A 16,473-nucleotide genomic window follows, 5' to 3' on the forward strand; every position below is an offset into this window, starting at 1 on the left:
AAAAATAACAGTAATATGCTATTGGACCATTTGAGTATGTAAATTAAAAAAAAATATCTGAAATATCTGCATAACATCTGTTAATCTTGGAAAGTGAAAAGGGGTAAATGTGTCCTGTTTAAAAATTCCTTTCTTATTAACTGAAATCCACCAAAGTGCCTTTTTTTCTCTGGTATATAGACTGATCATAGTTAAGAGAACTCTGGCATACAATGCCCCTTTTCAAGAGAACAACAGAAAGACATGTGTATTAAATATGCCTTAGGAGTGCCACCTTCTTGTTTAAAGAGAGTTCCTTACATATGTACATAGCACGTACTGTGTAGACTATAATAGAACTGCTATAGTAGTATTACATTCCTTAATGAATCTGGGGCCAGCGTGAGCACTCTTGCAAAGGGTTCTTTATGTCTGACTAGTATTATTCACACTACAACATACTAGGACTTTGTTCACTTCTGTCTGTTTTTATGCACTGGTGAACTTGCCATGCTTCCGCTCACCTGAATGCCAGAGGTCTGACTGCTGACCCCTAACCCTGGGGTCACTGGAGTGTAAAACTATTGTTAGCCATCATCTCCTAAGATCACTATCTATGCTGCACAAAACCTTAATTATGTGTACTCAAGGCTGTGCATTTTATACTCTGTCCTGTCTAGATTGCATTAATTACAAAATAATAAGACTTCTTGGAAACATTGCTTAGTTTCCAAAAGTTGATTTGATACACATGCACATACATGCTGTGTTTGTTTATGTGTGTGTTTATTTACAGAGTGTCCGAAATTGAATGCACATTTCATGCCATCCTATCACCCAAGTTGTTTTTGTATGAATTCACTTTCTAATGTATTGATGTGCATTCTAACAACTCAGGTTTGAAAAAAAAAAACTTTCAACGAAACAAAATATATTTGTATTTCATTGATGAGCAAAACACATTTACTCTTGTAATTAGAAAATAAATCTGCTCAGTTTAAGCAATGATAAGTTCCAGGGTTTCATGTTTATAATAGCTACATGTTGCTCTTTAGGTACAAAAAAAAATCAGTCAGAAATAAGAAATTGTTTATTTATTTATATTGGCATTTCTATATTTCTTAGCTTTTATAATTTGACCGATGAAGACCTTAATCTGCATTTGTAGTTGTATATATATGGATTCCATGTACCCTATACATGTGTTAGGGATCCAATTTCTGTTAAAATTATAACAGTTCCTGATTTGGGAAGCAAATAGTCTCTGTTAACATTTACGAAAGAACCTTTAGTTTTCGTAATGCAAATCCCTAAATTTGTGTTAACAATCCCTTTCAACACTTTTAACTAAATAGTGGGATGCAGCGAACTTGATAGTTATGTCCTTATTGTCAGGGGCGATCCTACCCAATTTGCCGCCCGAGACGGCCTTCGTTTTTGCCGCCTCCCCACGGCACTCACCTTCAGCGCCAGATGGGGGTCGGCGGGGGGTCCACGTCGCTAGTGCAATTACACTCTCTGCATTAGAAGAGCCAAATTTCCGGGTTTAAAACCGGAAATTCGGCTCTTAGTTACCTAGGAGCAGCATTTTTGCCGCCCCTGGCAACCAGGGGGGCACTGCCGCCTGAGGCGAGTGCCTCAACTAGCCTCATTGGCGGAGCGCCACTGCTTATTGTCCTTATTGTCAACAAAGTCATTTCAGTCAATCCTTTCTTTATGTTTCTTCCCCAAATTAGTATCTGTATCCATACAAGCAGGAATATGATTTTTGCTTTAGGCAAAACAAAATTTAAAATCTGAAAATCTGAAAGACTGTTAGCTGGATTGTGGGGCATCAATATTAATGCATATGTATTGATTTTGTTTGAAACACAACATTTTTCATCATATGAATAATAATTTGCATCAATGTTTTACTGCAATATTTAATCTTTAATACACATTATTTATCTGCTTCTTTTAGAAATTCCATCCTTCTTAGAGGGGTCATTTTGACTGCCCTATTAATGTTACTTACTGTGGCATTGTATATTGTAACAATAAATGATTGCCAAGTAGGGGAGAAGGAAATAACTTAGTCAGCTTATTCGTGGTTTTCTGCCCTTTCCAAGAGCCAATAATACATTCTTCTTGTATGAATCTCAGGATGAGCCATTCCTTTTTCAACCACAAATCTGCTGATTTATTGCAACCTTCAGGAAAAACATGGCTATTACAGACAGATATTCATCAACTGTAAGAAATCACAATCAACACTGTGACTGTACAGTTGTGGTATGTCTGTGTTCATCATACAAGTATGGGACACTATCCAGAATGCTCAGGACCTGGTTTTTCCGGATAAGTGGTATTTCTGTAATGATGAAATGAAATAGACCCAACAGGATTGTTTTGCCTCCAGTAAGGATTAATTATATCTTAGTTGGGATCAAGTTCAAGCTACTGTTTTAGTACTACAGAGAAAAAGAAAATATTTATAACAATTTGAATACCATGATAAAAATGGAGTCTATGGGAGATGACCTTCCTGAAATTTGGAGTTTTTTGGTTAACAGGTTGCCTGATTACAGATCCCATACTTGTAATTATTTAGCAAACCGTTAAGTGACAATCGCCCAATCATGTGAAGAAGGTTGATATAGGGGAATTTTGCAATACAGCCCTGCATCCAAGACAGACATCTTGTATTGTTATGGGCAGTAATTATTACTCTGCAAGACAGTATACATAATTACATTTACTTTCATATGTAGATGTCAGTGGAATTATTGATATCATTACGTCTTGGTTATATTGTTGCCAGTGTTAGGACCAATATCATCTTGTGCTATAGTTCTCTAGCAATAAATTATGAATTTGTGAAATGTAAGGGATCTGCATTCTAAAGCACATATGAGTTCAATATGAGTTCATTTGAACATGCGTATTGTCTTAATCAAAAAATGTTATGTTTTTTATTTCATGATTTAAACAGGGAGATGGAAGTTGCTTAATGTTTTTTCTTGTAAGGTAGATAATTAGAATACCAGCGCATACTCCTGCTTATCTGTAAACCAAAACAGTAGATAAAGGGATAGAGGTTACATATTAGTCTTATTTATTTTTGCCTTGCAAGGACTGAGCATAGAAGAACTTCCATTTTCCTGTTTGCTCTGTTTAACTCAAGCAAAAAAATATTTTTTACTAGATAAAAAATTAAAAATTAATTAAAAATTAAAACAAGTAAAAAGTATGTTTAGCACAAGCCCTATTCATTGTACTCTTGATGAACAAAGGGTTATGCTGTCCATTTTAGTGTTCTTCTAAATTGGCATGAAGTTTATTTCTCCTGTCACTCCATATAAGTTATCTTTATTTTTGCAGCTTATCTGTCTTTTGTAACTTTTCTCAATTTTCCCATTATCTTTTCATCTCTTGCTTAATTTCCTCTACCAGGCTTAATTCGCATTTCTTCACCTTTTCACCCAAACTATTCCTTCATGACTTTCTTCCTTCTCTTCCTTATAGAATACTTTTCATTGTCCATCTCTAACTCATTTGTTTTGTTCCCTTTCTTCTTAACTCTCCTACCCCCTCGCCTGTCTGTCTTTTGGTTACTCCTATATTGTCTAACACCACCTCTGCTTTTTTAACTTCTCTAGCTCTTCCTTTCATATTCTATATTTTCAATATCCTTCAATATAATTCAGTAAGGGTTGTTATGATAAAGTTAGCAGATCAATTGAAATATCAGTAACATGTCTAATAAATGCAAGTTACACAACTGATTGGATTTAAATTAAATGCCATAAGTGCACCCCTTGTAACTGCATTTTACTGATCTAGTAACCCTATGTCATAAGCTCTAGTAAGCAAGCAAGCGGTAAAATACTTACCGAGAAGAATTATGACATAAATCATAGGGTGCAGCTCTCATTGGCTTTGCCTGAGCTTATATCCGGCTCCATTATAATATCCAACAGTGACCAGCTGTAGTATGAACAATTCCAGTAGAATACAATTATGTTCCTGACAGGCAGAGAAGGAGCCAATCTATACTCAGTCCAAGCACACAAAATCTACATAAATGACAGAATATGTAAAGATACAATTGAAAAACTTCTTCTTTTTTGCTCTGATTTGGATTTGTGCATTCATTCTATGAACTTGCCAGTTTTTATGCACTTTATTTTTATATTGAAATACAGTTCTTATTTTGCCATACGACATACTGTGTGTTAGAGCATTTATTCATGCCCATGAATATCTACATAACAATAATTAATTTCCATCTATGATAAATATGATTCAAACTGTAAAACAAAGGTATGGGATCTATAACCCAGAATATAAAGCACAATACCTAAAAATGCAAATATATATGATTGTTTTCTTACCAACAGGGATTTGTGCTTGTTAGGTATATCATTGAGCTAAGGAAAGCATACCTTCTACATTTTTTATTTTGAGAAGTTTTTCTCTCCTTAATTTGTGACATGGAAGAAAGATAAAAAATGGAGACTAAACCAGGATATTTGAAACTTCATGCTTATGAAATAACTGCCCTCTTGATCACAACAGTAAACAGAGCAGCTATTTACAGTATATAGAAGCCATCAAATAACCTTTCAGTTTAGCTGTGCTTAATCTGCAGAACAGAGAGCACCTGCGGACCAGTAGGTTTGTCAAAGAAAAATGCAGACTCCAAATGATTTCATGATTTTTACTTAGTTCTAAGTTAATTAATTGACGCATATTAGGATCTTTTAAGGTGGATCTAGGTGAAGCAGAGCAAGCTAATTAATTTTGACATTTCCAGCCATGCTAAATTTGTTATTATAAGAAGACTTTGACTGTATGTTTTGGTATTCAGAGCTTGGTTCCCAGTGGTGTTCGTGTCCAGGCAGAATATCAACCTGTACATTATAATGGGAAGAAAAAAACACCAGCGGCAATAGGCTGGTGCCCTTAGTCTGCAATGAATCATCAGCTGTTTTCTTTGTGTCTCTATCGCTTAGTAATTGTGTTAGATAACAGAAGATAAATGCAATATCCTGTGCTCATATTTGTAATCCTGAAGAAGTATGCTAATTTATGACTGCAGAAAGTAGAAGTGCAATGCATTCGACTTTCCTCTGCTGCTAAACATAACAATATAAAAATATCTTGGAACCTCTGAAACTTTGAAAAGAAGTGCTCAGACTGCATCGAGGAATTTACTGGAAAGGAAAGTGTCTCCTCTACTATTGACAATGGGATTCATTGAATGAAGAGTTGGTGTTCCATGTGAAAACATTTCAACAGTTTTAAGAGATGCTTTGCCTGGCCAAACTAGAATGCGTAGTGCTGCTGTGATTGCACTGTACATTCCTCTGCTGTGCATTCAAGGCTGTGGCCCAGATTTAGAGCAGAGGTCTAAGAAATCTGTAATTAGAGTGTAGTAATGTTTAACTTTTAATAGCTTGTAGACTGTCTTCACAAAACAGTTACACCGTGCAAGGCAGAAAGTTAAGGACGGGCACAAGCTGCCATTTTTTTGCGCCCCTTAGTTCACTTGTACATCTGCATCTGCTTTGTAAATGACTCCTTAATTCATGAGGTCCAAACTAATGTGCTAAATTATGTGTGCATTTAATATTTTTGGCACTTATTTGTACTAGTATTAGTAATAGCGAGATGTGATAACAGGCAATTCTTTTGCTAAACCAGGCCTACGATTACAGTTATTAATTTTATTAACTTAATGACAGAAAGAGAGCAGTCTTTGTATCCAAAACCTCTTTTTTTTCTTAGCCAGCAGGTAACGGCTTCTAGATACCTTGCTGTCAGTTTTGATGTGTGCACAGTATCTGCCAATCTGCCAGTATTTGTACAGTGCCTTCTTTTTACTTTTGTACACAGTAATTACAGGTGATTAACTTTCAGATTTGAAAATTCTGAAAATTTCGGTCAAACTTGAATGTCCTTGACTGTAAAAGAAGTATATTACTTGGAACAAACAACATATGCACCAGCAGTTGCTGATGTGAAACTCACTGTTACATGAGATTGTTTATTTGTGGGTGAAATGAATAATGCAGTCTTGTGCTTTGCATATGATAAACAGTGACATTTCCTGATGTGGAATATGGCCTTTGCAAGTGAGCATAATTTAGATATCGAATGAAGTTTCCCTTGTGCTGCAAACATCACATGCTCTTGACTGATGGAATATATTTGAGTAATACGTTTCCCAGCAGAAATGACAAAGAAGCCATCTTTCAGAGATGCTGGATTGTACAAATGCCTGTGATTGATCTGTTTATTACTGCTGCCATTTATAACATTGATATAAACTACTGTATATGCCCCTGGCATCTTTGTATAATGCTTTTGAAGGTATATACTGTCATAAATAGAAATGTCTCTGTGCTCCAACCTATAGTAATAGCAAGTAATTTGGATTTGCAGTCCTAGTGAATTTTTCCGGTATGTCAGAAGTTGTTTTCTGGTGATTGCGGGATTCATACAGTGTATATATACATTATGCGGTGTGTTACTACATGATTGCTTCTCCATTTATTGTGACACAGGCATTGTACTGTCAAGTGGCCCAATCACATTTTGCCTTAGTTACAGAACAGAACTTTAATAACTGGAATACACTAGCTTTTGCTTGGTTAGTTATTTTTTAGTTGAATTTTTGTGGCCACTCATGGGCAATCTTTTGAAATAACTGTTGAGCAGTAAAAAAATAGCAGTAAAAATAACTGCGTAGCCATTCATTTTTTAGATGGGGTCAGTGGCCCCCCATTTGAAAGCTGGGAAGAGTCAGAAAAAGGCAATATATTCAAAAACAATATTAAAAAAAATAAATATATATAACCTATTATGTGTAAAAACATAAATTTACATAAACATACTAGTGTAAATAAAAATAAAAAAATTAGGCAGCGATACTTGGCAACCGCCCGATCATTTAGTGCATAAAATTAAGGAAAGACCTTATAGACTAAATCGCTGTGTCCATCACTTGTCCCTCTTGTGGGGAAGTGAAGCTACAATGTGGACTCAAGCTTCCACTGCAGGTACAGAATAATGTATAAGAACAGCAGTCCTGGTGCGCATCGCTTCCATTAGTATCAGGAACAGCTCAGTACCTTTTCAGAGTATCCAGCACTAGCAGTCTCTGCTGTGACGTAATGGACACGCTCGCCGGACAACTTAGTTAACCCTTGCCAAGGTCTCTATATACAATGTTGCGCTCGGGTGCTTGTCAAAAATCCAAGCGACCTGCAAGCATTGGTAGCGCATTATATTTTTCACTTTTAGAATCCTCAGCACCTGCACTTAGAATTTAAGCTAAGCAGATACAATTGTAACTATTTAAGATAGACAGGTCTCTTGGGAGAACTGAGACAAGTATCTTAAAAGTATCTGTAAAACCCTGCTTCATTTAAATAGACCATTTTCATAATTATATATTATTATTAGTAGTATGTGCCATTGGATAATCATAAGTAGAAAACTGCCTTGTTAAGAAATAAGGGCAGCCCCCTGGGAACGTAGGATTCACGGTGCCAGGGTCGGACTAATGGAGGCCCACCGAACTGCCACATGAAAGCCCCTCCAGGCAGTCACCCGGGGCCCCCTCCTGGCTTCCCTCAGCAAGCCTCGGTAAATGCCGGTCCAGTCGCACCTGCGCTAACGCTAGTGTTGCGTAGGCTTAATGGCCATAGCAAAACTCTGCCATAACCGTAAAAACCCACAACCCCCCACCCATGCCTTGTTTCCCCATACTGGTACATCGTCAGTGTTTTTACAAGGGAGAGCCCGATCGCGGGAGCATGGCTGGGCCAGCGGGGGCCCACTGGGTTTTTTCCCGGTGTCCCGCCGGCCCAGTCCGACACTGCATGATGCAGACAAACAGACTAACAAAATATACATGTTAGGTCACATGAGCCAATTAACAGACAGAGTTCTGTCTTTTGCTTCCACACTTCTTCCTTTTACAGTTAGAGCTTTAGTATTTCTGGTCAGGTGATCTCTGAGGCAGCACAAAGACCATCACAAAATGATGGTTCAAGGCAAGAGATGTAAAAGTGCAATATTTACTTAAATATATATACCAGTTTGGTAAGATTCTTTAATATGCCACTTCATTTTATATGAACTATCTGTTGCGTAAAGGGGAACTCCATAAAAACTAAAGCTTATTGAAAAGTAAACATAATTTCAAGCAACTTTGCAATATACATCGTTTAAAAAATTTGCAGACTTTTCATGATTTTTAATGGTTTCTGACAGTTCCCTAAGCCTAGCCACCTGCTCTCCTGCTGATCTTTCTGACTACTTTACTGAGCTGGCTGACTACTGTTACTTTGTATCAACAGCCATCTTTCCTCAGCCTGCATCCTCCAAACCCCACAATTCCCTGCACACATGATTTCAATAAGGAACAAAACATCAAAGTGCAATGCATTGTGGGTTATGTAGTTCCTGAATGTTGTCTGTAAGCTGTGGAGAAGTTGTTACAATTTGTAAAATCAGTGTTTTAGTCCCTCCTTCCCTGCATGTAATGATGCAGAAAGAGAAGAACTGTTAAACAGTTGGATTTCAGCATAGAAAATTACATTTATTCATATTTTTTGAAGAAACAGATAACTGTGATGGGTATATAAGGGACTTCTGTGTTATGTGGACCTCTGTATCAAATTTTTGTTTGGAAGCCGGAGTTCCCCTTTAAGTATTAATTTTGTGGGTATAGTTTCCTTTAAGCCATGTAACGCTTAGAAAAACCCGTGGATGTTTTCTTTTTGGACAGATTTTTACTTTGCAAGGACATTGAGAATACACCCGTGGTTATGTAAGAATTATATTTTCTGCATTTTAAGAACACCTGTACTTTAATTCTTTTTGAAAATACCAGATAAAAGATGTGTAGAGTTGATATGTCACTGTGAATCTACATACAACTTGGTCACAGTGCAATGCTGTTTTAATAATTCAAAATACTGAAATACTTGCAGCCACTATATTAGCCATGTAGTCCTTTGCTATGAATATGACTGGTGTGTTTGGAAATTAAAAGACCAGTAAATGGAAAAGTTATTAAGGTTCTAGCTGTTTGGCCATCATCTGAATTTAAAATATTTTTGAGGCTGTGTAGAGAGCCTTTATTGATATTTTACCCATATTTATCACCACTGCCTAACTGTTCTAAATAACTTATTGTTATCTACCAGGACAATTTGGCCCTACAGCCCTACTGAGACTTTTAATGCTGCCCCAAAACTACGTAGTAGTTATAAAAGGCTTTTAGCTTTTATCCGAGCAAGAAATTGTAAAGTGTAATCATGCCATCATTCTTTCCCCTAGCACGGTGGACCCCCTTCCATTGAGGTGCAATCCATTACGACTATATAGATTGTACCCCAAGGAAAAATCAGCCCAGTGCTCTAGGAACCCAAACCCTTCATTCCTACAGCAATACTACACGCATTTAGCTCCCTAAGCAAAAATTTCCTGAAAAACTGACATTGGAAGACCTTCCCTTAATTTTTGAGCCTAGATCCCTAAAGGTCCCCCATCTACCATTAATGTTGTTATTAGTACCAATATGTACTAAGACAGCTGGGCCATGCCCAGCTCCACCCAATAATTTGTCTTCCTGAGCAACCACATGCTGAACCCCAGCACCAGGAAGAAAGCAAACTGTTCACTTGTATCGACTCGGATGACAAATGACATCAACTTTCCTAATAATCTGGCAAATCTGTTTTTCCCCTAGTACAGGGGAACCCCCTTCCATTAAGGTGCAATCTGTCATGACTATATAAATTGCACACCAAGGAATATATAAATTCTGTACCATTTTCCTTTTGCCCCCACTAGATTTTCTAAACTGTCCCTGGTTTTCTTGGGCAGTAAAGATAGTACTAGGGACTTCCTGGAAAGTGCACAGGATTTTGGGAGGGTCAAGCAGTATAGGGCATGTGGCCTATAATTTTTGCAGAGAATTCCTTGGACCTTACATGGTCTTTCAGGTGTAGTGACAGTATGATACCCTTTTATCTTCATTTTATTACCATCTTTGAATGGGCATTTGCTCAGAAAAACTAAGATAATTTGATTTAAATGTTAGGTATTTTATGGGTACCCACCTCTGGCTGTGCACAGCAGTTTTGTTCTTAATTGCTTTTGGGCCTTTTGTTTGAGGTTCTGCACAGAGTTTGCCCCAGAGCACAATTGCTAAAAAATAATATTTTCAGGAATAGATGTGCATAGTCTATAATAAGGCTAAAGAAACGTATAGACGTATGCTGAATATTTAGCAAGTAATACAAAACCTTTATTGAAGCTTGTGTTTCATCATTAAGACTTCCACTTTTTATAAGTGAATAGATAAAATATCTTTTTATTTTTGTAATAAGCACACATTCATCAACATAGAAAGAAATTTATCAAGCACAGATTTGTATTATAAGGTAACCTCTGGTTTCTCTCCCCCACAAATTCTGCTTTATTCTTAATACATTTCTTTCATTGTAACAGCTATATATAAATATAGAAATAATTATGGAACAGCTGGCAAAATGATAGAAGAAAATATCTAGGCATGATTTTTGAACACGTATAGTTCATGAGGTTTGTTTACATCTATTAGGCACTACATCTTTTACCACAATTTCTTCCAAATGTCTGTAAAAAAAATTGCAGCATTGGTTTCTACAGATATCTTAAATGGGCAGATGGTGAAAATGCCTTGTTTTCTGAAGGCCAGCAATGCTGTTCCCTGACTTTCCTTGTAGCCATTCAATTTATCGAGTTATGCTCATTATTTGTCAGATACAGCAGTAGTGTTTTTACATTATTCTCTGTCAATATCATTATGGAATCATCAAAGGGAGAATGTGGGAACTCAATTTAAAAACCTTCTTAGATGTTCTGTTCTACAGATTCATCTCTTGTACACTGCAATGAATATTACACAACTCATTCAGGTAAGAAACTTACAGTCCATTGAGAACCATTAAGATCAAGAGGCCTGTTGCAGTTTTTACACAAAAAATAGATGTTTTTTTTAAGTGATAGCTGTTGAATAATGGCTGCATGAGTCTCTGCTAAAAAAGCACTGTTATACTCTACTCATCCTCGGCTACCCAAAACATAACAATAGCCAAAACCTTTTTACTGCTGGAAGTGGGCATGAAACCTTGTAAGCTGAAGCATAAGAAACATACAGGGTATTCATTCAAACAAATGGCATTTATCTGACCATCATTTATCTTACTGTTGGAAGACTCCTCTGCTTGCTCTTAGGTAGCAGATTGTGGTATTACATGTACTACTATATTCCATAATTAAGTACAACAGCTATGTAACAGATTTTAGGAAGCTTGCAGTGGTCCCACACTCCACGGATCTCTATATACCTGAGCCTAACTGCTTGAGTTCCTATATTGGCAGCATTGACACCAAAGCATACTAAACCTTACTAGCATCCTCGATAGAACCTCTCATTGCTCTACTAACTACCATGATCATGCCTCTCACTCCTAGAGAGAGCTATTACAAATCGTTCCTAGCACTTACTACTCCTTTTGGGGCCTACATCCATCCCAGGCTTCCAGCAAACACTTCCTTCAGCAAAATGAAAGCCAAAGAGACAGAGCACATATGGGCTTCCCTTTCAATAAATTAGGGGAATCGTGACAACCCATGGCCAAGTTTTAAACTGCCAAGAGACTTGATCCCCCTCTCAACTCTAATATAATATATCTAATATAGTTAAAGGGTCCTTAGTTCAGTATTGGATGCAAGGCAGATGTTCTTGCTGTATGGTCTCCCTGTGCTTGCATGGATTTCCTTACCCCAGTTTCCTCCCACATGCCAAAAAAACATATGTGCAGGGGTAAATTGTCTCCTGGTTAAAAAAACTGACCATGCTCTGTGTGAATGTTATCAGAGCTATTGGAGTTGTAAAGTTGGAAGCAATTTTGGGTATCTGGAGTCTGAGTCACTAAAGATATACCGACTCCTAATAACAATTAAATACAAGCACTGAAAATAATTAAATCAGGTTTAACAGCTTCTATGAAGGAGGATATGGCAGAAGCAAATCTGTTTCTAAGAACAATACTTTACTTAAAGGAACAGTAACCCCAAATTAAAGTGTTTTAAAGGAATGTCTTATATGTAATGTACTTTTGTCCTGCACTAGTACAACTGGTGTATTTGCTTCAGAAACTCTACAATAGTTTATATAAACAAGCTGATGTGTAGCCATGGGGCAGCCATTCAAACATGGAAAGGGTAAAAGGCACAGGATACACAGCAGATAACAGATAAGATCTATATTATACAATGGGATGCTTCAGCACTTATCTGTTATCTACTGTGTATCCTGTGCTTGAATGGCTGCCCCTGTGGTTATACAGCAGCTTGTTAATATAAACTATAGCTTTGTTTCTTTAGCAAACACATCAGTTTTACCAGTGCAGAGTAACAGTATATTACATTGTCATTCCTTTAAAACACTTTCATCTTTTGGTGTTACTGTTCCTTTAATTGTGGGTTGCATTTATAAGCTATTCTTCAGCTATATGCCAGGTTCAATTAATAAGTTATAATATAAATAGTTTTAGGTTTTTTATTTTTGTTTGGTTTATGCAGTTTAACTTTGATTTTGGTTTAGAATTACCAAAGTATATGGTTTATATTTTTGAGCTTTGGTAGTGATAAAATGCCTTCTATGTTGTGTGTACTTAACTTCTTTCAATCAATATGAAAAATACATTAGGAAAAGTAATACAAAAAATTAATTAACATATAATATACTCTTAGCATGCACTGATACAACTGTTGTATTTGATTCAGAAACATTACTATAGTTTATATAAATAAGCTGCTGTGTAGCCATGGGGGCAGCCTTTTAAGATGCTGGTAAAAAGGGAAAAAAACTGTTTTAATCTGTTCTTCTGTATAACATGTGCCTTGTCTTCTTTTTCCAAGCTTGAATGGTTGCATCCATGGCTACAGGGCATATTATTATATTTACAGTGCAGAAAAACAGTACATTATATTTTAATTACTTTGAGACACTTTCAGTTTTGGCGTTGCTGTTCCTTTAAAAAGAGAGGAGCCAGAGTTAAAAGATTTATGTACGGACTCCACAGCCCTGAATGTCATAGGGACCTTAGACTGTAAGCTCCATTGGGGCAGGGACTGTTGTGAATGATGTGTAAATTTCTGCAGTAATGTGTTGGCGCTAAGGAGATAGGAGATGAATAAAGAAATGATCGATATTTTGAGCAGTACAGATGGTTACTGCTTGGTAAAAAGATGCTATATATTTCAGATTTAAACGTTTTTTTCCCACTCTGGAAAGAATTTTCCAAGTCTTTAATCCCGTCTTGCAATTTGCATTAGGGATGCTATGCCTCTGAACTCTCACACCCCATAAAGCAGAATTGTGTTCTGCTAAAACCACTGAAATATATTCTGCTGAATTCACATATTCATTCAAATGTGTCAGTCCTTTAGATTCTTTCTTGACAATCAGGAAGGTGTTTTGTGATGATGCTAATATTTAAACTGCTGGGAATCCTATAAGTTCCCTATTTATATGTATTTAACATGCAGAAGAGGAACTACTCGCCAGATCATTGTGTGGCTGCTTCTTTAAAACTTACAACATGTTTTGTGTTGGGAAGACTCAATATCTTAGGAATCAATGTCCTGCTATTAAATATATGAATTGCCTACTATAGAATAAAAAAAAATAGTGAATGCCATCTTCATGGTTTTCAGTTTCAGGCATTTTAGGAATGACTTTTTCAGGCATAATGTATTTTGTTAGTTTGATTTTTTGGCTTAGCAGCCTGAGCAGAATACATTAAAGCTCACGTATTGCATACTATAAGTAGCATTTGCTTTTTGGGGACAACATCTCCTAATAAGGCCAAAGAGCCAAGAGAGAAAATAAGTTTACACCCACATTCAGCTTATTCATTTTGTTGTGGATATAACCAACATACTTTTAATACACACGCACTAAAGCTGGCCATACACACAGAGATTGTGCCCACTTTGAGGACCACAACACAGGAAATCCAGGTCAGATCAAGGTGCATCAACATATCAATGCAGTTCTTGATCTGACATGATTTTTAAACCTGGCTGATCGACATCTGGCCAATTTTTAGCTACATATCGATCAGGAAAACCCGGTCAGAGGGCCCCATACACTGCACAATAAGCAGCCGACTTAGTCTGTCAGCACCTGTCTATGGTCAGTTTAACACACATTTTGGCCTTCTAAGCAGAAGTACATGGTAAACCTAGAAGGCGAATTGCATTAAAATGAGAACATGCTAGAACAATAACCATACATTTAAATGTAATTTTCTTTTTAAAAGATGTCCTTCTAGTTCCTACCTTTGTTGGCACTCTGGTCTTCTGAAGCACAAGTGTATACATTAAATCAACCAAACAAGCTCACTGACTAAGCACTGTTTTGTTGGGATGTAGATGTGATTACAATTTAGAAATACAGTATAGTAACTTTATGCATCACATACACAAAGTACAGATATAATTTAAGGATTTGGCCATATCCTAGCACTTTTTCAGGACTCTGAAAGCTGAATGCAACAATTTTCTGCTGATGGAAAAAAAATGTTCTCCAGTTTGGCATTCCATTTGGTTTCGTATTTAGCCGAAGGTTTTGTGGAGGATTCCAAAAATGATTTATTTGCCGAATCCTTCATTTTTCCTCTTACTTTTAGTTAAATATTTAATAGAATTAAATCTACTGAAGTATGTTTATTTTTCTTAAATGCAGCCAATGAAATATATCCTGTTGAGTTCGGGCATCTATGTGTTAATGTGTAATTTTTATCTGGTCCATTTATGTATATTTGCTTTTGGGTAGTGTTAGAACACCAGATCAAGTAATTTAGGTAAGTGTCATAAACAGGCATATAAATTAAGACGGTAACTTGAATCTTCTGTTGCCCCTGCACCGGAGGACATTGAACATACTGTCTAGGAACAAAAAGATAGGTGTACTTAGACCTGACACATATTGATGCATTGGGCATTGGATAAACTGTTGTAGATAAAGATAATTCTTCCATGATAAAGAGCTATGCATGTAATGTTGCCCATGAAATATGATAGATGGGCAGGTGTTACTGATTGAAGGAGGTACATGGAATGTGGTAGAATGGAGTATATGGTCGGTAATGCAGAAAACTGGTATGCTAAATGTATAGAACATCTACAGCTTTGCTTATTGTTTATAGTATGTGTGTATATAACTGAATGAATTTGTAATTTGCTAAAAGCCCATGCTATATACAGCCAAGGTGGGCAAATCACTTGGATTCAATACAAATATAATTTTACTACCTTAAAGGGGTTGTTCACTTTTGAGCTAACTTTTAGGGGCCGATTCACTAAATTCGAGTGAAGGATTTGAAGTAAAAAAACTTTGAATTTCGAAGTGTTTTTTGGCCTACTTCAACGATCGAATGGGCTACTTTGACCTTCGACTACGACTTTGAATCGAAGGATTCGAACTAAAAATCGTTCGGCTATTCGACCATTTGATAGTCGAAGTACTGTCTCTGTAAGAAAAAACTTCAACCCCCTAGTTCGCCATCTAAAACCTACCGAACTCAATGTTAGCCTATGGGGAAGTTTTTTTGAGTTATTTGAGTTATTTAGCTTTTTATTCAGCAGCTGGTAAATTAGCATTTTAAGCAATCCGGTAGCTAGGGTCCAAATTACCCTAACAACCATGTATTGATTTGAATACAATTGTAGCCTTACAAAGCATTTGCTTTTTAAAAGTGACACTTATTTGAAAGCTGCAAAGAAAATGGCAGATAACTATAAAGCTATAAAAAATAAATAATGAAAACCATTTGAAAAATTGCTTAGAATTGGCCATTCTATAACATACTAAAAGTCACCTTAAAGGTGAACCACCCCTTTAAACTAACTCAATCAAATATAAAATAAAAATGTTTTCCTCCTGTAATGGAAATTGACCATAGTTTTTTTTTTTTACCAAATACATTTAGTCCTTGGATTTGTTATTTTGCTTCGCTGCAACCCAATACTGGCATATGGTCAGGAGAATGTCCACCCTAAAGCACAGAAACTGTCCATAAGATTATATTCTTCCACCTGCTGTCTGCTAAAATTATGTTTCTCACCTTCTCAAATCTACAGGGATTGTCCAGAGTACTAGCACCAGATGAACAGAAAGATCACAACTGGCGGGATGAACGTCCTGGATTACAGAAGCCTCCATATAAAATTAGGTAATATTATTAGCAAATTTGTCATATGAATATTCTTTAATGATTATACAATATGTATAAATGTAACCCTATAATGAAGGCAGAAATCAAATGTTATGCTCCCCTTCACATTAACTTTTATTATTATATAGACACTGGTCAATCTAGAATTACCAGTGTTTATTTATTCATTTATTGTCTTAGTTCTGTGTGCTATTTTGCT

General features: G+C 36.4%; 1 protein-coding gene across 2 annotated transcripts in view; it reads left to right on the forward strand.

Annotated features, from left to right (window-relative positions):
• Positions 1 to 16,473, forward strand: part of LOC108703061 (partitioning defective 3 homolog B) — a 407,382-nt gene that overhangs the window by 168,985 nt on the left and 221,924 nt on the right. For both annotated transcript variants that reach the window (XM_041579184.1, XM_018239010.2), the window contains exon 5: positions 16,180 to 16,271. In XM_041579184.1, the coding sequence (XP_041435118.1) occupies positions 16,180 to 16,271 (92 nt within the window). The remainder of the gene's footprint in view (positions 1 to 16,179; positions 16,272 to 16,473) is intronic.

This window comes from Xenopus laevis, chromosome 9_10S (genome assembly GCF_017654675.1).
Source record: "Xenopus laevis strain J_2021 chromosome 9_10S, Xenopus_laevis_v10.1, whole genome shotgun sequence".
Lineage (NCBI taxonomy): Eukaryota > Metazoa > Chordata > Amphibia > Anura > Pipidae > Xenopus > Xenopus laevis.